General features: G+C 48.1%; 1 protein-coding gene across 17 annotated transcripts in view; it reads left to right on the top strand.

Moving 5' to 3' along the window:
- The window catches only part of PTPRF (protein tyrosine phosphatase receptor type F), a 378,733-nt gene that overhangs the window by 293,849 nt on the left and 60,182 nt on the right, over positions 1-24,702 (top strand). For 11 of the 17 annotated variants that reach the window (XM_068199067.1, XM_068199066.1, XM_068199070.1 and 8 more), the window contains 5 exons: positions 10,956-11,225; positions 13,943-14,524; positions 15,076-15,209; positions 16,183-16,327; positions 21,597-21,902. In XM_068199067.1, coding sequence (XP_068055168.1) covers positions 10,956-11,225; positions 13,943-14,524; positions 15,076-15,209; positions 16,183-16,327; positions 21,597-21,902 — 1,437 coding nt within the window. The remainder of the gene's footprint in view (positions 1-10,955; positions 11,226-13,942; positions 14,525-15,075; positions 15,210-16,182; positions 16,328-21,596; positions 21,903-24,702) is intronic. The other 6 variants (XM_068199075.1, XM_068199080.1, XM_068199081.1 and 3 more) reach the window with 1 other exon arrangement.

Consider the following 24,702-nt stretch of genomic DNA (forward strand, 5'->3'; position numbering starts at 1 on the left):
CTCAAGTCTTGTTATTTGTAAAATGACCTTTATGGAAAATAGAAGGAGAGTGACCGGTAGCTCAGTGTATGATAATGCAACACAGAAATGTACTTGAAAACCTCTTTCCCCCTCCTCCCCACATGACCTGCACAGACATCTGTGGAACAATTGGACCTGCATATCTGTGCCAACTAAATGTCCATTTCCTCCCCTTCCATATCCACTTGCACAAAGGACTAAGAAATACGTCTCTGGTGCTCTGAGATTTTCTGCTCATAATTGAATTCATGCATGCATGTGTGTGCACTATGAATGGGAAAGGATGGTTGCGCACCCTGAGCATCCTGTCTGTCTCTCTAGGATGGAATATACTCATCACTGTGGCATGAGAACATTGTTCATCGGATATAATGGAAGGTTGTCTTATTCTCATGTAATCTGGCGTAAAAAAGACAATCTGTCCTTTTGTTCCTCTATACCACTAAAAGCTGTAAAGGATAAAATTTGATTTATGTGGAATCCTTGAGACACAAGATGTGCTTTTGGAGATAAGCAGGAACAGGTTCACCCCCTCTGGGTTTTTGTTAACCTCTCTGTCTTTTGGATTCCAAAGTGTATGGGCTGGCCTTTATATTAATGCCTTGCATAGTGCCAGAGGGTTTTCACACAGGACAGATGCTGGCAGTTCCCAGTAGAATTGCAATACCAGTTGGGATAATGAACTTTCTTGATGCTTTTAGGGAAGTATTAGCTTCCCACTTTGAAGAGCTTTGGAAATGTGTTCCTTTGTTTGAGCTAGTGATCTAAACTCTTACACCTGTGCATTCATATTCTGGCCACAATCCCCTGCCTTGTTTCAGGTTGCTAATGACTAAGACTATTCAAAAGCAGAGCCCCCCATAAATCCAAATTCATTCTTTCTGCAACAAGCTGCTGTGGTTTAGAGTATTGCTGCTGCTGCACAGACAAGCACATCTGTGGCAGAGTAAAAGCCAAATTCAGTCGACATAGGAATTTCTACCTGTAGATCATGAGAGACGTTTGACAGGACTGGCAGACGTGTCTGATATGGCCTTGCTCTTTGCTTCTTTGCTGTTTCAGCTTGGATCTCAAATGGAGCCCTGTTTTAGAGTTTGCTATCCTCTGATGGCTTCTCTGCTGTGACTTGACTTGTACTTAGACTGGCATGTTCAGCTTAGCTGCCAGGCAGCTCAGGTTCGTGAGGACGCCGTAGCATGCCTAGTGAGCCGTGGTGTTCTGCACAGGGGATACTCTGGGTAACCCCAGGCTTAAATCCTCTGCCTCTGTCCCTGCATGGTGGGGAGGCAGATGTTATTTACCATCACTGCTCAGTCATTTGTTCTGTAAAAAAGCAGAAAAAACATTGAGATAAAACATGCTTTTTACCTTAGGAGTGACATGGATATAGAACTGGAGATAAGGGATCATGTGAAGGGAACCTGTAAGGAGATGAAACTTTCAATTTACCATTTATCAGGTTTATCTCAGATAAAGCAGCAGCTGTTTAAACCTTAACTAAGGGAAGAGCAGAGAGGACTTTCTGCCCACGTGTTCCCTCTTGCTTTACAGCTGTTCCAAAATAGCCTGCTACTGTTTTTTATTGTTTATAAACCACTAATATAAAATGAGATTAAGAGATAATCCGGCAATTAATGACAAATAGCAGGTCCTAAACTTGTTCATATTTGACAAACCAGAAAGCTATCTGTTTGAATTAGTGTGTTTCACATGTGTCTCCTCACCTTTCCAGCTCTAATCTGAAGTGTCAACACCTGTGGAAAGCCACTACTGGAGCCTACTCCTGTCCATGCCCACTGATGCAGTGTGATCCCTGTCAGATTCCCCAAAACAAAGCTGCTGGCTGTCCCCCAGCTGGAGCAGCACCCCTCACTTTGCCCCTAAGCAGGCCAAGTGGCACCACACTGAGTCCCCTTGGTCTGGCCAGGGTCTATCAGTGCCTCCCAAGGGGAAGGGTTGGCTCTGGGGGCTTCAGCAGCAAGGACAGGTATTCCTGTAGCTGTTCCAGCATCATCCCTCAATCTCACACCCTTCACCAGCCTCTTGCCCTTTAGTCTCACAGTCCCAGTGGGTGCAGTAGTTTGGTCCACGCTGGCAGCACTTGGAGTTTGTGTTGCCCTATTGCAGTGTTAGTGCTGCTTTCCAGAAATGCAGCCAGAAGCACTGTCCTTCCTGAGCAAGGGCAGGAAACAAATCCTCCCTGTTGTGAAGAGCTGAACAGGAGGCAGGAGCCCCTTATTGCCTGCTGAAGCCATGCAGATGCGATATGCTCCATTAGATTAGGAAATAAAGTGCTGGCTTGGGAGCAGCAATAGAGGTTCCCTCCCATCACAGGGTCTCACAGGATCAAATGAGCCTTATGCTAAGGTTTTGTAGAGCAAGAGGTAAATCCCTTTTCTAAAGCAGGATGGAGGAAACCTGGACTTTAAGCTTAGGACTGTTTTAAAGACGTCTTGATGGGGCTCCTCATTGGATATGGCCCTCACTTACGGACCAGTTAAGCTCTGAGTTGGCTGGTTCAAGTTCCCTGGTAACAATTCAATTGAAAAGATGTAAATAAGTGTTTTGCTGTTCTCCAGCAAGCTCCATTACACTCCATAGGCCACTGTGGTACCTGTTATTGGTACCTTGTTGCCTTGCCTGTACTGTGTCAGTGTTGGTTAAAATCCTGTCCTCTGCTGGAAATGGCTTACTGTACTGTTGCACTGTATAATGCCACATGCTGTTCTTTAATTTGCAGTGTTTCTGCTGGAAAGCAAATTCCTTCCCCCACCTTCTCCTTCCCCCATCAAAAATGTGACTCATAAGCAGTCTTTAACTATCAAATCCATTTGTGTATTCTCTCAGCGAGGGTTCGATTACAGCTGGTATGCCACAGATCTGTAGTTGCAGTGAGGTCACTCTTAGAGAAATAAGATCTCCTTTGTCTATAAGGAAAATGCAACTAACCTTCTGCTGTCTCTCCCGCAGGAACAAAAACTGGGACCTGCTCAATTCTCTGGGTGTTTTTGTCCTTCTGATTTCTTGTCCATCTCTCACTCGCAGCACAATGTACCAATAAGGCTCTCAAAACTGAGCCCAGCTGAGACTGCGCATGTCTGTCACTTGCCTAATACCTCTCTGCTGCATTTAGCTCTTTGTTTGGAGAGGGAGAACAGCTCTTCATGGTAGAAGATTTTTCGATTCATCACTTGGAGCATTTCTTTCATACTTTATAAAATTTGGATTTACATATATGGTCTTCCCAGTGTGTGGTCGATGGGTTTAAAGTGCCTTTGCCATCATCTCTGTAGCTGGAGTGGGTGTATGGGAGCACATGTGTGATGGCTGGTGTCCTTTGCTCTATGTGTGTGTGTTCTGCACATAAAACATGACTGTGCGTCCAGCATCTGGCCCAGAGCGGGGCCATCCCTGAAGCACCCTCCATGTGGGGATGTGTGGGATGTGCAGTCCCCTCTGCCCTGCCGCCAGGAGTGGTGAGTGGGTCAGGGAGGCAGAAGGGGCCAGCCCTGCTCTGGGCCAGAGCAGTGTGAGTGTGGCCTCTTGTCCCTGCTGTGGAGTGGTGTGTGCATGGTGGGAAGTCATGGCTGACCTCTGTAGTCTTGTCTTGTCGTTTCAGTGGTGTGCGGACAGATGAAGCTTGGCCTGTTTTTACTCTCTGTGTTTTTCCTTGTCTTTTTTTATTCCCTCCTCATCTTCATCGCACTCTGCCATCAAACAAAACAAACTTTCATCTCTCAGATCAGCGAGAAGGTTGGTCCTTTTCACTTCTTATCCATCTACAGTACGCCACGTCAGATGGGACTTTTTCCAGTAGGGAGAGGAGAGCCATCCCCAAAAGGGGAGGGGGCCTTGCAGACTGGCTCCTTTCCAGGCACAGCCACAGTGTGCCTGGTGAAATTTGCTTACTGTTTGCTGTGACTCTGGTGATGGCATTAATACTATGCTTGCATGCCTTTGTTGCTTGAGATTTAAAGTGCACAGAATATATTTTGCATGCTCTGTCCACTAGCCAGGGCAGTTTTGTCAAAGACAGGGTAGAAAGAAGTGCATGCTGCTCTGTGTGGGGTCCTTCTCTAACCCTTTATTCATGCTAGGTGCAAAGTGTAATACCTCTGAACTGCTGCTGCTTTCTGGCTGGAGAGCAAGAACAGTCTTTGGAAGCAGAGATCAGAATGATCAGTCCCCTCACAAGCTGTGCTAGAGAGTGTGGGTTCCGTAATTCCTCCTGAAGCTTTAAAAGTTTTAACTTTCTCTGGAGGCAAAAAGCTTACTTTGATCTCAGCTGGAGGACAACCCAGCATGCTGCCCTCCCTTGCCACAAGGCAGCAGGGGCAGCTCGCTGAGATCCAGATTCCTTGTGCTGAGGCAACTTCCCTGCTCCTCCTTCCCTGCTCCTCAGCAGTCCCTGCACTGGGGTAGCCCATTTTCCATGCTCTGTCCACACTCAGACAAGGGCCCTTTGCACAAGCAGGTCTGCAAATTCAAGCAGGTCTCTCCTTCCTTCTCTGGGGCTGGGTCTTCCTCCTGCAGGCAGGAGAGAAGGGAGCTCTGGCAGTGGCCCCAGCCATACCAAAGGTGGCTCAGGGAGGCCCATGGTGACATGCACAGGAGCTTGTAGCCACTCAGCAAAACCTGAATGGTGCTTTGCTCTGCTCTGTCCTGCTGCTCTCAGAGAGCCAGAGGTGAATAAAGGACAGTAGTGAAAGGCAGTTCCAGCCTTTAAATTAAATCTAGCTCCAGACCTAGGTCAAGACACTCATGATTTCATGCTGAGGAAAGCTGGTGCTTCTGGCAGAAGTCTGGATTTAGTTTCCAGAGATGATTCCTTCACTGAACAGGTTCTGGGGGTCTGTCCTTCCACACCCACTGAAGGTAAGGGATGCTCACGCTGCTCTCCAGGTGGCATGGGGAAGAGACCCTGGCTTGTCTCACACAAACTACCAGGCAGCTGGATGAATTGTCTTATGATCATCACTGGAACAAGTTTTAACAAATTGTCATAGCGGCTGTTTCAGTACACTGAGTTCAATCCCATTTCTCTCCCTGGAACATGCTCTCATTTAGATTGTACTGAGGAATGGGACCTTTGTTGTTTACCTTCTAAAAATAGATTTTGTGGATGATAAAATTACCTCAGCCCTACACAATGATGAAAAATGAGAATAAGGAAGAAAAGAGAGGAAATCAAATCCAAGGCCCAAAGCCTCTCAAATTTCAGTGAATTTGAAGCACTGCTGTGAGACACCTCTGGAGACTAAACCTTTGACAGGGCACTTAAATGTTTAGCCACATGGTTTAGCTGAAGGGAGGCAGATGAGAATGGGTATAAGGCAGCAGGAGTGAAGAATCTCTCATTCTTTGTGTCAACCCTTCCTTCCCACTCCACCAAAAATACCTACATACACAAATATTTAATGTGAAGCCAGAAATTAGTTTCTAAATATTCCATTGGGGTTTGCCATGCTTATAATTTGTTTGGCACTGATAATTACATCGTACATTTTTCCAGCTTTACTTAAAACTGTGTACTGCTAACCCATGCATTTAATTATTGCTCTGTGACTGCTACAAGGTTATTTATTAACAAGTTATTTTATCTTGATACAGTGGATCTTTTCTCTTATTCCCCTCCTTAATATTGTGTTATTTTCATCAGAGAAATTTCTGAGAGCAAATGCAAATTGCAGAGCTCCACAATCTTGCTCTCCCTTACTTTGCTATTAGTATGTCAGTATGCTGAATGCTGATGTGTCTCCAGTGCTGCACCACTGTAATGATATATCCTCTTTTATATGTGGTTGTCAGCACAAATAATTAGACCTAAAAGTTATAGCTGAAATATAATCCAAAAATGGCAAGGCCCTGTTTTGGAAATTGTCTATAAAATGTCAGCACTCAAGGATACATTGGGAGCATAAATAGTACAGCATTGTTTGAGCACAAGATTAGACTGTAAATGCATTTTTTCTGGTTCCAATTTTTCCTCTCCTTCTCTTGGTTCTGTCAATAGGTTGTAAGACTTCAGCAACTGCCTTTCTGTTTGAAGTCTTTTTGTAAAATGATAGCACTGGGAGAGATGAAAGGTGTCTACAGATGAGTAAACCATGCAGACCAATGATCATATTTGAGGATAGCTCCTAAATTCACTCCTTCTCGTCTTGGAGAAGGTGGTTCCTGAGGAAGGCCGGAGTTTTGACAGGTGACCAGTCTGGCCAGGGCAAGAACACACCCTGTTCACCAGGGATCCTTCAGCTTGCCTGGCTCGAGTAATGAAGTTGGACAATCTCACACTCTCGAAGATGTGCCCCGGCATTGCACTCTGCTGCTCATCCCAGCTGGGCGGTTAGAGCAGAGCCCCCTGACCTTGCCTTGTCTGTGCTGGGACTGGGGAGGAGCAGCAGACCAGGCAGTCCTAGTTCTCCTTCAGAGCAAAAGGGACTTCAGGCTGCTGTTCCCTTGTGCAGAGGACAAGCAAAGGGGAGAGGATGTCAGGACAGTGGTGCAGGACCTGAGCAGCTGGAATTGCCTCAGAGAAGAGCAGAGAAGTGTGCAGAGCACAAGCACAACTCTCCACCTCCATGAGGCAGCAGGAAGGGGAAGGATGAGGCCCAGAATTAGATGCCAGGTAGGCATGGTGCAAAGGAAACCCTGAAGCAGGAGCAGGCAAATAGAGGTGCCTGGATCTCTGCAAATCAGAGGGAGAGGTGTTAGCATTGTCATCTTGCTAAGCTGTACTGTGGCCAAGGGAGCCAGCAGGAAAATTTGGAAATTTGGTTTCCCCCTTCCCTAGCAGTTCTGCATGACTTTGGAAGCCTAGGCAGTCCTCCTGGTACTTTGTGTTTCTAGCAGACCCTCACTGGATGCCAGCAGTGTCTCAGCACTTGAGAGGGACTAACAACACCAGCCTGAGAGCCCTGAGCTCAGAGCATACAGCTTTTGCAGACAGCAGCAGGGAGGACGATGTCCCTGGTTCTCCAAAGGGGTAACTTCACCCTCGGAGCGAACCTGAGACATGTGGAAACAGCCGCTCCCGTGCTGAAAGGAGCCAGACAATCAATTGAAGCTCTTGGCTCTCAAGGCAAGGAATGTGCATGTTAGTGCATGCTGAATTATTAACATTTCTCAACCTTTGTGGCTCTAGTGTTGCTTGCTCCCCTCCTTCCCCCCAGCAGTGCCCCCTGTGAGTGGAGAACCAGACTCCACACTGTCGTTTCTCCCGGTCCTGTGAGATCCAGGGCTTGGGCTCAGGTTGCACTGCACTCACTGCTCCGAGTTTCACTTCACTTCCTAAGGAATGCTCTCAGCGGGGAGATACGCGGAATAGTGGACTAGCACAGAGCCCTTACAATGCCTGTTCTTGGGATGAATTATAATGAATCTCATTTTTGACAGTCGGCAGGTTTAGTTAAACCCCTGAATTATAGTATTGTCCATTGAAGCAATTTTAATATTCACAGTAGTTTTCCCTTTGCTGTTCTTGCAAAACCTCTGAACCACCTTCTTCTGATCCTTATCCAAAAAGAAGATTAAAAAAATTATTGCAAATTCTAGTCAAGAAAATTGTAATTAAAAGGGAAATTTCATTGCTGCAAAAAATGAAGAAAACAAAATTTTCTGGAGCACTTAAGGTAGAATCATGGACTGTAATAACCCCTGTGATTTGACTTGTAAATTGGACAGAAATTCTAAGGATGCTGCTTTTTGAGGAGTTACACTGATTTAAATTATTACCAGACTCTTACGCTAGAAAAGCAAGCAACTTAAATTGCTGGCTTGAGCCTGAGGAATGTGTTGATGGTGCTCTGCAAGCTGCTGTGAGAGCTGTGCCAGCTCTTGCTAATGCTAACTGACAGCATCTCCCCTTCTCCCTCCATACTGACTGGGACAAGAAGCTGCCAATTATCCCCCAAGAGGATGGGAGGCTGATGGAGCCCATCCCTTCCTTTGCATACACTCCTGACAGAGCACTGTCTGGGATCTCTTACTGAAGGCACTGCCCTGACCTCCTCCCACCTCCCGTGTAGAGAGCTGACCCTTACACAGAGCATCCATTTTTAGCAGCTGGGTGCCTTGGGCACTGCTGCTCTCTGGTGCAGAGCAGCAAACCCATCTCAGCAGCTCTGCCGGTGTGCAAATGAGGGGAAGACAGCTCAGCCATTCTGGTTTGCAGGAATGCACCACAGAAGCTTGTTTAACCACTCCTCTGTTGCCAGGCTGGAGAGCTGAGGCTCCACACAACTTCCTGCAGGCTGTGGCGTGCGGGAGGCACAGCCCGTGTCAAGGCTGGTGAGGGGGCCTCATACTGTTTGATCCACAGGAGAGTTTTCCTTGCCATTCATCCCTTTTCTAAGTACAGGAATGCACCAACCACCTCTGCTGCTCCCGTGCATGTGGCGCAGGAGAGAGTGACTTCCCATCACCCTGCAGAGCTCTGCTGCGGGGCCCTGAGCCCCAGTGAAGTGCCTGTCCCCTCCCTGTAGGGGAGCAGGTGATGTCAGCTGCTGACATCCCTCGGGAGAGACAGCACAGCCACCATAGGTCGTGCCTCTGTGCAGGCATCAAGGGTGACTCGGCACCAATGGGACTCGACAGCCCCAGGAGCACCCTGAAAGCAGGTGCTTGACATGGGGACACAGTGTGGGGTGGAGGGGAGTCTGCGGCAGGCTGTGCTGCCTCTGGTCTCACAGGGCTGGAAGTGAAAATCTGTTTGTGCATGCTGGGCTCTGACCTTTCTGCATGGCCTTGTGTCCTCCAGTTTATTGTCTTCCCAGGTCCCTGTATGTGAGTATTTGTGTGCCTTCCCTCTCCCTTGTCCTGCCCTTCCACCACTGTCTGTCTGGCTTTGTAGTGGCCTCTGGTGCCTGCCAGCCTGTTTGCCTGTGCATGTGTGTGAGTGCTCTGTGCACACCTATGGCATTATCCTCAAAGTTTGCTTTTTTTTTTTTTTTTTTTTTTTTCTGTTTTAATACAGCTTGGGTGGGTGGGTTTGGTCCTTTGGCGGGGACAGAATTTGAACAGCTTCTACCTGGAATAATTCGACACCATGTTTATTGGAAAATAAACCTGACTCTTAATGAATGGTGCTGGGATGCTTTGGTTGGAAATACATGCCATCATGTTAAACCATTGCCATGTCCATCAGGTTAAGTCTGTATTCTCATGACTGCATAGCATTTGAGTACACTTTCAGTTCTGTCTCATTTGGGGAGCACTGCCCCATTGGTCAGGTAACACTTCACTGGTGATTGCTTCTGTAGGTATTGATTTGAGATTTAATAATTGATTAAAAGAAGCATCCAGCAAGACTTTGGATTTACATATTTAAAAAAAAAAAATCAAAGAAAGTTATCCTTAAGTTATCCTTACCCTGGCTGGTAAGGAGCTAATGAGCCCTGTTTTGTCACTGAGACTATGTGTAGTACACACACAATGTTGACAGTATTGTTTAATTTATCACAAAGTCTTAGCTCTGTTGTACATGCAAGTGTGGGGGCTTCTGTGTTCAGTCTATTTCTGCAATCCTGATGGTTTGGGGATGAATCATCAAAGAGAGCACTAGTGAAATTTGATTTGGGTAGAGCCAGCTTGGCAAGCAGAGCTGACACCTCTGCGGCTCACAGGGCTGTCAGCAGCTTTACTCTCTGCAGCGATGCCGCGGTGGAGGAGCCAGGCCTGCAGAGCTGTGAGTCCCCAGGCCCCCATCACCCATGGGGCAGGCTGCACCCGTGGCCTGTTGTGATCTGGCCCTGCTCAGGCTCCTGCCCCGTTCCCACCTGCCCCAGCGCTGCAGCAGTTGCTGCCCCACCAGCCCAGTGCACTGATGGAGGAGCGTAATTGGCAGGGAGAGGCTCCTTGCAGCCGGTCAGTCATGACCCCGGCCGCTGCTCGGGGCTGCCTTTCCAGTGGAGGAGGCTAGAGGAGAGCAGAGCTGCTGGGCAAGACACATCCAAGCAGTTTCCCTTTTTAACTACAGACTGAAATGAGCTTGCCCAGAGGAGACAAAGATTTACTGAGCACAGTTGTTTCTCTACCCTTGCTTAAATAGGCCCATAACACTAACCCGGAAGAAGGGACCTCATTTCTCAGTGTCATTTTCCTGACGGGAATGCATATGGCAGGCAGCTTTAGAGCTTTATTGTAGCTGAGAGTTGCTTACAAATAAGTCTTGAATGAAATACCCAGCAAGGGATTGATATGAAGAGAAGCTGTGCAATGCAATAAGGAGGAATACATCTCCCAAAGAGCTGCCACGAAGGTGGGAAAGGTTCTGCCAGCCCAGCTCTCTTCTGTCAAAATGGATATGATCTCACATCTGTCAGGATTAGTTCTCTCCTGCCCAGCAAGGTGATCGCTTCAGGCCCTGACAATGTCATGCAGCTCGGGTGACTATTTTCTGAGCCAAGGTAGAACCTGAGTTACATTTTGAAAAGAATTATATTTTATTTAGCAGCACACATGGGCTAATTCAAAAAGAAACCCTTCTGCTGCCCCTGCCCAAACCCTATGAGGTTTAGGGAATGGGCTGCTTTGCTCCAGAGCTAATAAATTGAGCAGGTGATTCCGTTTTGCAGAGCTTCAGTGGGCCCTGCGTGAAGTGTGTGACTGGCATTTGTGCATGCTCTCTAATTAGAAGGATGTCATTTAAATGGAGGAATGTTTCATGTTAGTAATATGATTTCAGAAGGCTATGTTTGGAGGGAAGGGATTGAGCCATCTCTTAATGAGTTCTGCTAATAAGATGCCAGTGGCTAAGGAAGGAGAGAAAACTGTGTGCAATTTGGCAAAGTAGTGAACAGGTTTTGCTCTTCATTTTATCTGTCCTGAGGGATAGACAGGCAGAAATGTTGACTGCCCCTCATGTACCCCTGCAGTGAAACTGAGTACTCTCTGCTGGTTCTGTGACCCTACTAGCTGTCTCCTCCTTGTTTCAGTGCGGCGTGTTGCTCCTCGATTCTCTATCCCTCCGAGCAACCACGAGGTGATGCCTGGGGGGAGCGTGAACCTCACGTGCGTGGCAGTAGGTGCTCCAATGCCCTATGTGAAGTGGATGGCTGGTGTGGAGGAACTGACCAAAGAAGATGAGATGCCCGTCGGTAGGAATGTCCTGGAGCTGAATAACATCATGCAGTCTGCCAACTACACCTGCGTGGCCATCTCTTCCCTTGGCATGATTGAAGCCACAGCCCAGATCACTGTCAAAGGTAAGGAACTATTACTTGCAGTGCTCCTATTGGAGTTTCAACAATGTAGCCCTTTGCCAAAGTTTCTTGGCTGCAGCCGATTGTCTGCTCTCTTCCCTGACTTTTCCAGTTTGCAAGGGAGGTTCCCAAACCCACAATTTTGGTTTTTCCTGCTCACAGTATGATGATATTTGCTCTGAAGGTCATTTTCTCTCTCCCTGCAAGTGGCATGGTAGACAAGCCTGTGTCAGGCCAGGTCCTTGTTACGCCATGGGAGAACCTCACTGAGTGTGTGTTTGTCTCAGCAATGTCTGGCTTGTTCAGTGCCTCAGCAGGATCTGCTCTGCACAGTGGTGGGCCATGGGCTGTCCTGGGGCAGGGTCTGTGGATGTCTGCAGTCAGAGAGCTGTTTGCACAGATGTCCTCTTGCAGTAAGGGTGAGACAAAAAGGTTAATCTCAGCAATGTGTAGTGTCAATGAGCCTCAGCAGAATGAGCGTCCTACCTCCCTGCAGGGAGGAGCTATAGATGTTCATTTGAAATTTGTTGCATAATTCTCTGTAAATGTCTTCCCTTGCTACTCTGTCTCTTGCCCTTTCTTTTTCTTGTGATGCTGTCCTTCAGCTGTACTTTCTGCTGACACTTCACAAGTAGCTTTGCTCCAGAGAGGATATTGTTGCCAATTGCTGACCACAGGGTAGCTCTCCCACTAACAGGAGGCTGAAGGTGTCCTGCCTTTCCCATCTGGGGCCTATCAGAGCCGCAGTATCCATTTCCTTCTCTGCTTGCAGTTGATTTGTAGCTCGGATTACCACAGATATGTCATCTTTTGAGTCTGTCTGTTCTTGCAGGCCCCTTCCTGCACTAAAGCCACCTTTAGCACAGAGTTCCTGCTTGAACAAATCAGAGAATTGAGTGCTAGCTCTCTCTGACCTGGAGATAACAGGAAATTCTCATGGCTAGTCAGAGGATGCTTTTAACCTTAGCCACACCCAGCTCCCTTTACTCACAACACCTGCTCATCAGTACGTTTTCCAGTCTCTCTTTTCATACAGAACACAGTGGTTGCTTTGCTATAGTAGATACACAAGAGAGTACAGAAAAAAGGGCCATTATGGGATGGTGATCTGGTCTTGGAGGGAAGAGATGGGACCTGCACCATCACACTGATAGTTCACAGCATTTACCTCTTCACATCTGGAATGCCTTTGCCTCGCTCCCTCACCGGCTTACGTGATGACACAGGACGGGGAGCAATTTGCTCAGTTCCTTTAGCCCTTCACCTTCATCCTTGTGTCCTCGTCTGTTTTTTCTTCACCTTTACTCTGGGTATCTTACTGCCTCTGTCCCAAACTCCTTCACCCAGTGTTACTTCTTCTGTGCTTGCTGGCAAACAGACCATTTTCAGCACACACAGGAGAAGCAGGATTACACAGAACTGATTGCACTTAAGTGTGTTGAAAGCACCAGACCTGCCCTTGCTCACATGAAGACAGCACATCCAGCAGCTGTCAGGAGTCAAACCTGTGGCTCTTCAAAAGAAAAGGATTTTCACGTGTCCTTGCAAGCCTGAGGAAGGCTGCCAGTTTCTAGGATGCTGTAAGAAATATGTTTCTTCAGGCCATAATACTGTGCAGGTTGGGTTTGCCCTCCCTGAGTCCTCTGTGGGTAGTGGTGGGCTGTCTGGCTGGGGGTTGTGTGCCCTCCCCTGCCATGCCAGTTCAGCCCCTGATGATCTTCTCAGTATTCATGTTGCAGTAGCACTGGAGAAGGCATTCTCTCTGGTACTCAGAGCAGGCATGCACTATGCTAGAACCATGTGGAAACTAGAAACCTGATGGCTTTGCCAAATAATGAAATCCTTGAGTATCTTAATTCGGGTTGAGCATTTTCCCTAGTTCCTTGTCAAGCACGGCTGCATTACAAGTCACTAATTACTTTAGAGTGGTTTGTAGGAGATTTAAACTTACTGTAGACTTTAACTCAGTCATTGTACTAAAGTATTTGTGTACTCTGCAAATCTCTCTCACACACACTCTTTGTTCTTGTGGTAAAATGGTAAATCTGAAAATGTATGCTCGCAGTAGTTACGTTCTCATTGACCCTTCAGAGGTATGATTGTCAGAGTTCTTGTGTAACAATTTACTGTCTGGTTGCAGTTTGACACACCACCCAGTGAAATAGTGGATATGAAAGTTGGTAATTTCTCTGGCTGTATCTCTCTTGCATGTACTGCAATACTTACAAAGCCTTGCCCCATCAACCCTTCTAACAGCATTGCCCATGAACTCCCTTTGGCCTAAGATACTGCTTCTCTGGAAGCAAGAGCATAACTCCAGATTACTTTGGTGCTCTGACTGCTTTACTTTGTAAATCAGCTGTGCACCTGGCTTCTGGGGCCAGCCTAGTCCAGCCCAGCAAGCATCTTCCCACTGCCGGGTGAACCCCCATGACAGAAACATTCCTGCATCCCCGTTGAATTACTTTTATTTAGCCTGCTGCTGGTAAGTGCGTCAAGCACATCTAATAACATGATTGCTCTGTTTATCCTTCCATTAAGAACCACTTCAAGCAATATATGGTAATATAAAAATGCATGTTATAGAGTATGAAATGATTTCTGCCTTTTAAAGAAGAATGTTAATGGGAGGTGGCAGCTCCGTTTTTATCCCTGTGCACATTGCAAGGTTTGAGCTGACTGAATTATTTAAATCACACCTCTCTGCCTTCCAATTGCAGCACTGCCAAAACCTCCAACAGAGCCATTAGTGACTGAAACAACAGCTACCAGCGTGACCCTCACCTGGGATTCAGGCAACTCTGACCCCATTTCATATTACGTCATCCAGTACAAGCCCAAATCCCTGGAGGGCCAGTTCCAGGAGGTGGATGGTGTGGCAACAACCCGCTATAGCATAGGTGGGCTCAGCCCCTTCTCAGAGTACGAGTTCCGGGTCATCGCAGTCAACAACATTGGCAGGGGTCCCCCCAGTGAATTGGTTGAGGCCCGGACAGGAGAGCAAGCTCCTTCAAGTCCACCCCTCAAAGTCCAGGCACGGATGCTGAGTGCCAGCACCATGCTGGTCCAGTGGGAGCAGCCGGAGGAGCCCAATGGGCAGATCCGAGGGTACCGCGTGTACTACACCACCGACCCGCACCTGCCTTTGAGCATGTGGCAGAAACACAACACTGACGACAGCCACCTCACCACCGTGGGCAGCCTCATCACAGGCACCACCTACAGCATCCGCGTCCTGGCCTTCACTTCGGTGGGCGACGGGCCCCCCTCGGACATCATCCAGGTCAAAACACAGCAAGGGGGTACGTATGGAGTGAGACAGCATGGCTGCGTGGCCATCCCAGCGCTGTGCGGCTCAGCTGAGTGCCTGACCCACACCAGGCATCACAACTGCACTTGGTGCTCAAACGTCAGAGAGGGTGGGGGAGTATTCCCACCCCACAGCCATCGGATTTATGCTGTCAGATTGTCCTGGGGAGTTGGTATCAATTTCTGTACAAGTAACGGCCCACAGTTTTGTCTGAGATACATTGGCTAAAAACATGACACAAAGTCTTGGACATGGATGTCAGCACCTGTGTAACTGCTGGGCTATTCTGGGGTCTGGGTACGCATGTGGAAGGAAGGATCTGGGATGCATTCAGGGTCTGGAAGTGAGCATGATCCACATAGTCACCCACCTGAGTGACAGAGGTGCTTGCTTGTGGCCTGAGATGTTCTAAGAGCGCAGTACAGGGAGAAGGAATGTTCTGGCAGAAACGAAAGAGGATCCTCGCAAAGTGAAATGCTGACTTTGCTAAGTCATGCAACTCTTCTCACCTCTTCTGGCACTAACCATGTGTTTGTTCCCCAGTTCCTGCCCAGCCAGCTGACTTCCAGGCAGAAGCAGAGTCTGATACCCGCATCCTATTGACATGGCTGCCTGCCTCTCAGGAACGCATTACTAAATATGAGCTGCTCTACTGGGAAGGGGAGGATGGCACTCAGGTGAGGATCCTGCCGGGCAGCTCTTGGGGCTGGACATGGCAGTTTATCCGCTTGGGAAGGGTGTGCGCTTGAGCCAGGTGATAACAGAACTGTTTCTTTGTGTTTCTTCTGCCTCAGTGGTGTGCAATAGGAACATGGCATTCTGGTTTCTGTGTGACTTCAGCAGTACTTGTTCATGCCAGCAAAGTAGCCAGTGACTGGTTTGGGACTGGAAAGGCTCAGAATGCTGTGACAGCATCCCTGAGGCATGCTTACTGCTGGTGCCTGTAAGCAGTCGCACTTCGGGGCAAGTCTGCAATGGCCTCCAACATGTGTCTCTGGCCCCAGGACTGGTTAGATGTAAAAAGCAGATTGCAGGTGGCCTAGAGAGAGCCCTTCCACAGTTACTGCTGGTCCCTAAAGGAAGTCGAGTTCAAGATATATCAAAGGTAGTGCTGGCTTCAAGACAGCATAGCAAGAATTGTGCCATGACACTGTCAGAGTGTCCCATGGTCCTCTCCTTCGCCTCTTATTATAGTGGCATGAGAGCTGCCAAAAATAAATGCCTTTCAGGTGAAGTGTCAACAAAACAAGCACTTTTCCAGCAGTGTTTCAGTGCATTAGAGATCCTGACTGCTACAGGACAAGGGCTTTACTCTGTTTCACAGGCAATACACTGTCTGTTGGGAGAAAACAAACTTGTGTGTCCTCTGCCCCTTGTCTGAACTTGTATAGCTGGACCCAGCATTCCCACAAAGCTCTCAGGCTAGTGAGTGCAGTCTAGATAGTGTAGCCTGGCTGTGGCAGAGGTCTGCTTCCCTCCAGAGTCCTGGTGTGTCACCCAGGAAGCTCCATGCTTTGGAGTCCTGCAGGACTGCAGGCAGGTTTGGCAGCGTGGCTGTGACTTTCTGTGGGCGCAGAATGGCTGCACACCAGCTTTTCTGCATCCTCCAACTACACCAAATGATGTTTCCTTTTTTTTTTTTTTTGGCAGCAAAAGGTGGAGTTTGATCCAACCTCCTCATATGCCGTGGAAGGTCTCAAACCAGACACATTGTATAAGTTCCGTCTGGGCGCCCGATCAGAGCTGGGGGTAGGAGTTTACACTCCCACGGTCGAAGCCAGAACTGCCCAATCCAGTAAGTGCCTGACACTCAACACTGCTGAAGACAAAGCAAAAGCAGTCCATTTTCCATCTCCTGGGCACAGAGAAGCCCAGTGCCTCTGCCCTTGTGGGTTTGCAGAGGTGCTGGCATGCAGTTTGCTAAAGGGAGTAATGGGGAAAGTCAGCTGGGGTTTGGATCAGGGCTCTTTGGCAGAGTGGGTGCACCCAAGGGGTAAGTTGTTTCTTGGTGTCCTTTTGATCATACTGTCTTTCCCTAAAGGTAGATTCATAAAAACTGATGGAGGAGTAAAACAGGCTGGGAAATTGCTTTGGAGAGATTGATTTGAGTGGGTTTGTGCATCTCTATGAATTAACTCCCATGCAGACAAGCTGTCTGGACAGACAGCATATGGGTATTTGGCTCTAAATGTGACTGTCTCCAAACCATTGGATTTTCATCCCTTCACTCCCCATTGCAGCTGCCTTGCTTACACAGGAGTCCATCCTTGGTCCATACAGTTGATTGCAAGGTGAGGCATCCTGTGAGACCAGGTGTGTCTGTGGCTGCCAGGCAGCTGGAAGAGTCATTTTGGAAAAGTGACTGTTTGCCAGGGTTGTGTGAGCAAGTGAGGCTGCTGCTGCTGGGACTGCAGTGCTAGGGGAAACCAGAACGAGCTGCAGTTGAGTTAATAGAGAGGCTCAATAATGAGGTGACCCAGGCAATATCACTTTCATCCTGGCTCTGCCCTGTGTGATCACAGAGCAGGAGTTTGCATTGCTCTGATTGGCAGCTCAAAGTGCTGCGCATAAGCAGATTAAGGCTATCAAAGGGCCCTGCGATAAGCTCGTTTTCACTAACGATTTTTGGGCTTGCCATTATGCAAAGGGCATTAAAAGGGGGAAAAAAGACATTTCTGTTAGCACCGTCTGTCTGGGATTTACTCACTATGTGGAGTGAGCAGTTGGCACAGGCAGCCAGCCTTCCCTGCAGGGAGGGCGGCAGCATGCACAGCAACCAGGAGTGTGAGATGGCCATTAGAAAGGGAGCTCTGGCAGGGAAGAGCAGCTCTGCTCACTTTTAGAATGACCTTCTCTTTGAGGAAAACTCAGCTTCATTAACATACCAGTCCCAGGCATTCCCTCACCTCGTTAATTGAGCTAATGATGTCTTAGAGCTGCACAATAGACAGGTATGAAAATGGAGAAAGGTTCAGATCATGCAGTTATAAATATTTGAACACTGAGAACAAATTCTGAATATGGGGATTTGTATACCTGTTTCGGATAGTTTTTGTATTGATAGCAGAGGTTGAAGTAATTCTTCTGCCATGTAAATTAATTCCATCAGTGGATGCTCTTATCCTTGAACACACTTAATCAGAGACAGCTCCATGCATAAATGAGTCCTTCAAAGCCTCACAACAGTCCAAGTAAGAGAAACGTTTGCTTCATGGACTCATCAAGGCAGACATCTTATCATGACCTACTCTACCTATTGTCTGCTCACAAGGCATCTCACACCAGTCTGGTTTTAAGGTTGTCACTTCACTGGCCAGTGGTGCAGTAGCTGACTGGTTCTGGCATCTGTTCAGTCAGAGAAATTTGCATAGGCTGGAAGAGATTTGGCATTTAGCCACAGGAGTACTTTGGTTTGACCAGTGAAGCTCTCCTCATACTGAAGGACCTAAGAATCCTTAGATTGATCCAAGAAGTGACCTGGGTCTTGGTTTACAGGCCCCTACTTGAAAAGATTTCTGATGGCACTCTATTCTATGACAGAAGCCATTGGCAGTTACTGCTGAGTTATTCAGCGAGGGTGACAAACCACTGTCTGAACAGTCCCGATGGAGGGTGGATCCTTGAGTAGTGGGGGACTCAAAATCAAGTAGGTCTTTTAGAAAGGTGTGCTTTACCTTGGCAGAAGTTGTGTGCACAGTGCACAACTTCCAGGCAGAAATCCTTTGGTCTTTACTTAGCAACACCTCGTATTAAATGGTAGGGCTGGTCCCATTTGGCCTTAAAATTTACTAATCTAGGAACACTACAGCTCCCAGCTTCAAATTGGTCTCCTTCCTGCACTTTTCCATCTGGTTACCCTGAGAAAGGCTGTTAAATCATGGAGTTTGGCATGTTCAAGTGGACACAAACTGCAAGAGCAGTCAGATTCCTGCTTTCCAAAAAGCCTCTCTTCAGTCTCTATTCCTGTCCCTGACAAACCAGTGATGGGGAAGGTAGGAGGCCCATGATCACTAATGATTCACTAATGGCCTGGAGAAGGATGCTGGTCTTGCTCTTCTTGTGGCACTCCTGCTGAGGAATAGTGGGCATGCTTGTGTGGAAAGGCCAGAGGGAGGCAATGCCCTTTTGAACTCTTCAGCAGCACAGTTGAGACCTCATCTCTTGAGCAGGCAGCTGCTTTCTAGGCTGTCTTTCCTGCTAAGCTGCTCACTTAGTTGCTGGGCACCCTGCAAAAATATAAAAATCCAGTGCTGCTTTGAGGGCCTGAAGAGCACGGGGGAGTTTTCAGGGAGTCTGCAGTGCCTCAGGCAAGCGGAATGATGCAAGAGAGAAGCATCAGCTCTCTGCCCATTAGGCCTTGGCATTAAAATGCTGTTCTCCCTTGAAATACCAAGGTGGGTCCTAAGTCTGCCTTTTCCCTAGCCTAAGGAGCAGGTGGGTTGGATGGTGCACAGAGTTGCTGTGGGCCATCAGGGGAGGCTGTCGTGAGTAGCCGGGAGGCAGCAGAGGTTTGCACATTGTGCATGTGTGGGTACATCTGCATGTGTGGGTGCATGCTGGCCACCCAGTCTGCTCTTTGCTGGCCCCAGGAGGGACATTTCAACTCCTTGTGCATTTTAAGTTGATCCTGTTCATGTTACCAAATTTTATTTTGCTTTCTTTAAGTGTTTATCTGAGCTTTTGACTTGCACATCATATGTGTGACTCTTACCCAGTCAACAGCCAACTTTTGACTTGCCCACACTGCCATCCAAAGCTACCTTTGGAGAATGAGCTACTGCTGCATGCCGAGGGAAGCTGTGGAGGGAAGCTTTGGAGACATGTCAAAGTATGTCTCTTCTGTGAAGGGCAGACAATGGCAAAGTAAAGGTTTGCCAAGCCCCTTGTGTCTCACCTGTCCTGTCTGAAGGATGCCACCAGGCACTTTGTCTACATTATGCCCTCCATTGTAGGTGTTGCTTTGGTGCTATATCTTCCTACTCTCTTCCCTGCCACTTCTCTGCTGATTAACCAAAAGAGTGTGAGGATTCACTTTTTACCCCTGCTCCCTTTTCACTATACCAGATGGCAGGGCTGATCCTGTGCTGCCTCCCTCACACAGGCAACTGTTTGCTTCCACGCATTGCTTTGACTTCTCTTTCCTCCAGTGTAGCTCCCATAGCAGCAGCCTGACTGTTCAGGCATCGTCTCTTGCAGCTCCATCACTATTTACTCTCCTCCATCTTTCATCTCCAGGCATCTGAGCCCAAGCATCAGGAATGTTTCCTACTCTCTGAGCACAGGAGTGGGCATTAAAAGTTACATGCACTCTGCAACTGTTTCTGCAAGCAAGTGGGCCTTGTTCCCAGCAAGCAGAGATCACCAGTGGCATTGGGAGGTCCTACTGTCCTCTGCTTTTCCAGATCTTCTGCCACTGCCAACCTGTGCCCAGCAAAGCTAAGGCACCATTGATGAGTGCTTGAATTACCTGAGGTCCTTGCTGCCATGTGGAGTGATGTAGGTTGTGTTCACCTGTGAGCAGACAGGGTTGTTCCTGTGCCCCTGCAAGGCTGGCTCTGCTGCACTGGTGGCTGCAAGGACTGAAGCATGGGGAAGGGCAGCAGTCTTTTTTCAGGCATTTCTATGTTTCTGGATGCAGTGGAGAATGGAAGCTGGCTTTCACCTACCATGGCAAAGCGAGATACTTTGTGCTCCATTATTGCTGCGCCACACAGCTTTCTAGTCTTAAACCAGCAGTGTGGTTTTTGGTTTTTTGGGGTTTTTTTTGTTTGTTTGTTTTTGTTGATTTTTGGGGTTTTTTTGTTGTTGTTGTTTATTTTTGTTTGGTTTTTTTTTTTTTGTGATGATGCCTGGTTAGGGCTGTTTTCTTCTGGATGAGCACCCATGGATGGAGCCATCTCCCTTGTTCCTTCCCTGACTATGTGGGCTCCTTTCCTTCTCCATACTTCCACTCTTACCTTCTGTGCAAGCACACTGTCTGCAGCATCCCAGGGCAGTGAGGCCAAATGACAGGAGGCTGGTGCTCTCCCATGCTGCCAGAGCCCTGGTACAACCAGACAGCAGTTCTGCAAAGCTGGAGAAGGGAATGAACCAGGCAGATGTCCTAAAGATGATTTGCTCTGTCCAAATCATCTCTCCTTTTCCGATCTCTCTTCCCCCGCCCAGATTTGCTTTACTGCTCTTCCCCAATGTGCTGTGTGAAGAGAATTCTCTCCCAATGATCCCAATGAGAAGCAACTGTTGCCTGGATCTCATTCCTCCTCCTGTGGACAGATAACATTGCCAGGGCTTAGAAGTTAATGCAAACTGCACGTGCTTTTGCCTGGGAGGGGGCAAGACCTGCTTACTTTCCACTGTACAAATCCATAGGCCAGGAAGTTACTGAGGCAGGTGACCAGTGTGGCAGGCATGAAGCAGTCAGTCCCAGATTCCAGGGACATGTGCAAAGCAGCACAACCACATTATCTCCTGTTCCTACATGGTGCCTGGCTCCACCTGGTTAGGATGCAGCATACAGCTGATGGTCATGATTTTAAGCCCTACCAGGACAAACTACCTCCAACCTCAGTCACCTGCTTTCCTTTTCCACTTTTGTTTCCTCCACTTGTCTAGGAGTGAGTTTTTCACAAGCCTTCTTACAGTCTGGTGTGTGAGCTTCCCTTCTGCCACTCTTGCCTTCTGCAGCTTCCTACCTCTTATGGTTTCCATCTGCTTCAGATCTTCACTGAAAGCATCTTTCTTCTCCCTAACAGTCTCTCTCGCACCCTCCACATGCCCCACTTCCCTTACTGCCATTTGTTGTGATTGGTAAAGTGAGTGTCCAGAACTGCTTTGGGAAGAGGTGTTCTCTGATGCAGAACACCACTTCCATCTCCACGCTGTTCATCTGGCCTTCAAATACAAATTGCCCCCCTAGTGCCATCTTGGATGATCTGTGAGGATGGCAGGTAGTTGTCCACATGTATGTTTAGTGCTCCGTTGGCTGGGTAAAAGTTCCCTGTGCATTTTGGTTTGTCCTTCCATTCATCTCCCTTCATCTCCCCACTTCATTTATTTATCCCCAGCCCCCTCCGCCCCACCCCAAGAAGTCGAGTGTGTAAGCACCAGCTCCACCACCATCCGGGTAAGTTGGGTGCCACCGCCCGCCCAGAGCCGCAATGGGGTCATCACCCAGTACTCCATTGCCTACCAGGCAGTGGAAGGAGATGACAACACCAAGCATGTGGTGGATGGCATTGGACGGGAGCGTTCCAGCTGGGAGATCAAGGACCTGGAGAAATGGACAGAATACAAGGTGTGGGTAAGGGCTCACACCGATGTGGGGCCAGGACCGGAGAGCATTCCCGTGCACGTGCGCACTGATGAGGATGGTAGGTGCTACTGAACAGCTCCTTCAGCTACTGCCATGGGTTAACCGGGACTCTCACAACTGAGTTGCTGAAAGGGGGGGAAATGGAGCAGGGACATTGACCTTTCAGGCAGGACCAGAGGCTGTCAGGAGCAATGCACCAGGGAGCAGATCTCAACAGTTCCTGGAGTGGGGTTGGGGAATTGCTTTGCTGGCCCTTGTTTTTTCTCCAGGTTGTGTCAGATATCTCATCGTGGTCCTTCAGGGTCCTGTTTGTGTCAGCAGTGCTTCCTATGCATGCAGGGAGGCATTGCTCTGCTTTCTATTGTGGTTTTATAGTGGGTGGTGGTGGATTCAGTTTTATTGAAGGCAGAATGAGCTCTCCCAGCCAAAGGCTTCTCTTGTGAGATCAGGACTTAAAGTTTACTTGTTGACCTGAAATCCAGCAAACTAAAGAGGTGGAAAGCAATCCATTTGAAAGTTGTAGATACTGCAGGAAAGCTGCTTCCTGCTCCAGCTTCCAGGCAAGCCACAGCTTATATAAAGCTTCTCTTCCACTCAAGAGTCAGAACACCACACATACAGAGCACTTTACTGGATACGACAGCTTTAAAGAGAAATTGCTTTGTATTAGCAGGACTGTCAGTTATGTCATCATGATTTAAGCCATTTCCTTTGGAAGTGCCAGAGCTCAGGGGGACAGTAGGAGCTCCCGTGGCTTCATGCTGACCCAAGAAAGCTGCAGATTTAATGGGAGAAGAAAGAGATGGAGCATTCAGGCAAAGAAAGCATGATCTCTGCATCACCCAATCAGTGTAGGAAATTGAAACCAGACATGTTACAGTTTCCCTAAATGGGCTGCCACTGTCCCCCATGTCTCCATGGCTCTGAAAGTGGTGTCTGGGAATGCTTGCTGACTGTATTCTTGGGCTGGCAAACACATCTGTGTGTGTCCTGCTGCCTGTATTGTTTGCTTCAGTTCTCATACAGCAGAATTGTAGCCCAGGGGAAGCTGTTACCCCAGAAATGTCGCAACAAGCTCTTTTAGTTAGTTTTTGGGCACCGTGGTTGGACGTTCCGGCTTATCTGTCAGGAATGATTTCATATTCCTCTGACATGCTGATGCTCAGTAGATACCCATGATGAAGCAATGAGAAATGCTAAACTGTGGTCTGAAAACAAATTGAACTTTCCCTGTTTGGATCTCAGATGCAGCACATACTTCCCGTAGTGGGATAGGACAGAGTTCCTCAAAACACTGTGGTCTGTTCACATGCACATCTTTTTGTGTCCCTGCAGCATCCCCATATCATGTCCTGCCGAGGCCTCCCGCCTTCTCGTGCCAGCAGAGCTTGACACACACCTTCTGTCTGGTTTTCAGGGAGGATCTTGTTTTCCACTTAGACTCCCAGCTGTGTGTGTGGGCAGGTGTCTTGCCAGGACAGGAGAGCCCTGTGGCTTGTGCAAGGTCACTGCACTAAGTGAATGGTGGATTACAGCATAGGCTGCTCCAGGCAGAAGGGGGTAACTGTTCAAGCACAGCCCCCACCATTCCCACACCTTGAGTTGGCCTCTTGGTGCTAAAATGCTTGGTTCCTCCTTTCTGTATTTTATTAAATTATCTACAATTACAAAGGACATCTGGGGAAAAATAATGAATTGCCCTGCAGCTTAAAAACTGTGCTTACCTGCTGGGTAGCTGTTTCTTCCCATTTAGTTGGTTGAAATAGCAGTCGTCATTACATCTGCTTGTCAGGTATCCATCCCTAATTATCTAATACTGATTTCTTGCTGTGTTGAGAATTGGGGCATGAGGTTCCAAACCTCCAGATTTTCCCAGGGCAGTGGAAGGTGAAGAGGGTCCTGCAGATGAGGTGATAGGGTGGAGCCCAGGTCCTTCACTTGGTACTGAGCACTTGGGTAGCATCAGTATCCTCCACAGAGAGTGCACACCTCTACTCCCAGCTGCTTCAGCCAGAAGGAGCTTTCCAGGAGCAACTGAGAAGCTAATTTTTTAGAATTGACATTTTTGTCACAGTCAATGCAAGAGTGAAATATAATAAGGAGGTAATTTTTCCAAATGGTAAATAGGGTATAAATACATTTTTAAACGGGCCTCACCTTGCAAGAAAATTGATATTTTCTGGGCAGGGTAATTTTTCATTTTATTATCAAAAAGCATTCAGCTAGCCGTGCATGAAATACAGTCCCCAGAGCTGTCACAATCCCCACAGGCCCCTTTATCTGACTGAGTTCAGTGACTGCTGTCTCTGAGCTCTGGGTTATTGTTTTAGGATGGTGCTTTTCCCCTTCATTAACCTCTCACTTTCACAGGGGAAGAGCATGTGTGTGCTCTGGCTGGTGGCAGGTACCAGGGCTCCCTGCAAAAGAGACTCAGCACCCAGTCACTCTGCCTGGGGCTGTTGGGCTTAGTTTAGATGGGTCTGAGAGGAGGTGTTGTGCCAGGCAAGATGCAAAGAAGGTTTTAAAACCACTGCCTGTGCCCCAGGGCATCCTGAGCTGCAGAGGGTCACCGTATTCTTTATATTCTGCTGTATTCTTGTATTCTTCCTTGCTCCGCTGCTGCTGGAAATGAGAGGGATAGATGGACCTTGGGTCTGATTCTGCACAATGACTTTCATTAGGGGTGCTCCTGCATATTATAGTTACACTTTTTCCTACTGAGAGTAGCAAAAGGGAAGGGATCAGGGATGTGGTCACGCTGAAAGACTGCAGTGTGATGTCCTGGGCAGGTACAGGAAGCTTGTACCAGTGGGGCCGTCCTGGCAATGAGGTGGGGGGAAGGTAGCAAAGGAGTGAGA

The sequence above is a fragment of the Anomalospiza imberbis genome, chromosome 9 (genome assembly GCF_031753505.1).
Source record: "Anomalospiza imberbis isolate Cuckoo-Finch-1a 21T00152 chromosome 9, ASM3175350v1, whole genome shotgun sequence".
Classification (NCBI taxonomy): domain Eukaryota; kingdom Metazoa; phylum Chordata; class Aves; order Passeriformes; family Viduidae; genus Anomalospiza; species Anomalospiza imberbis.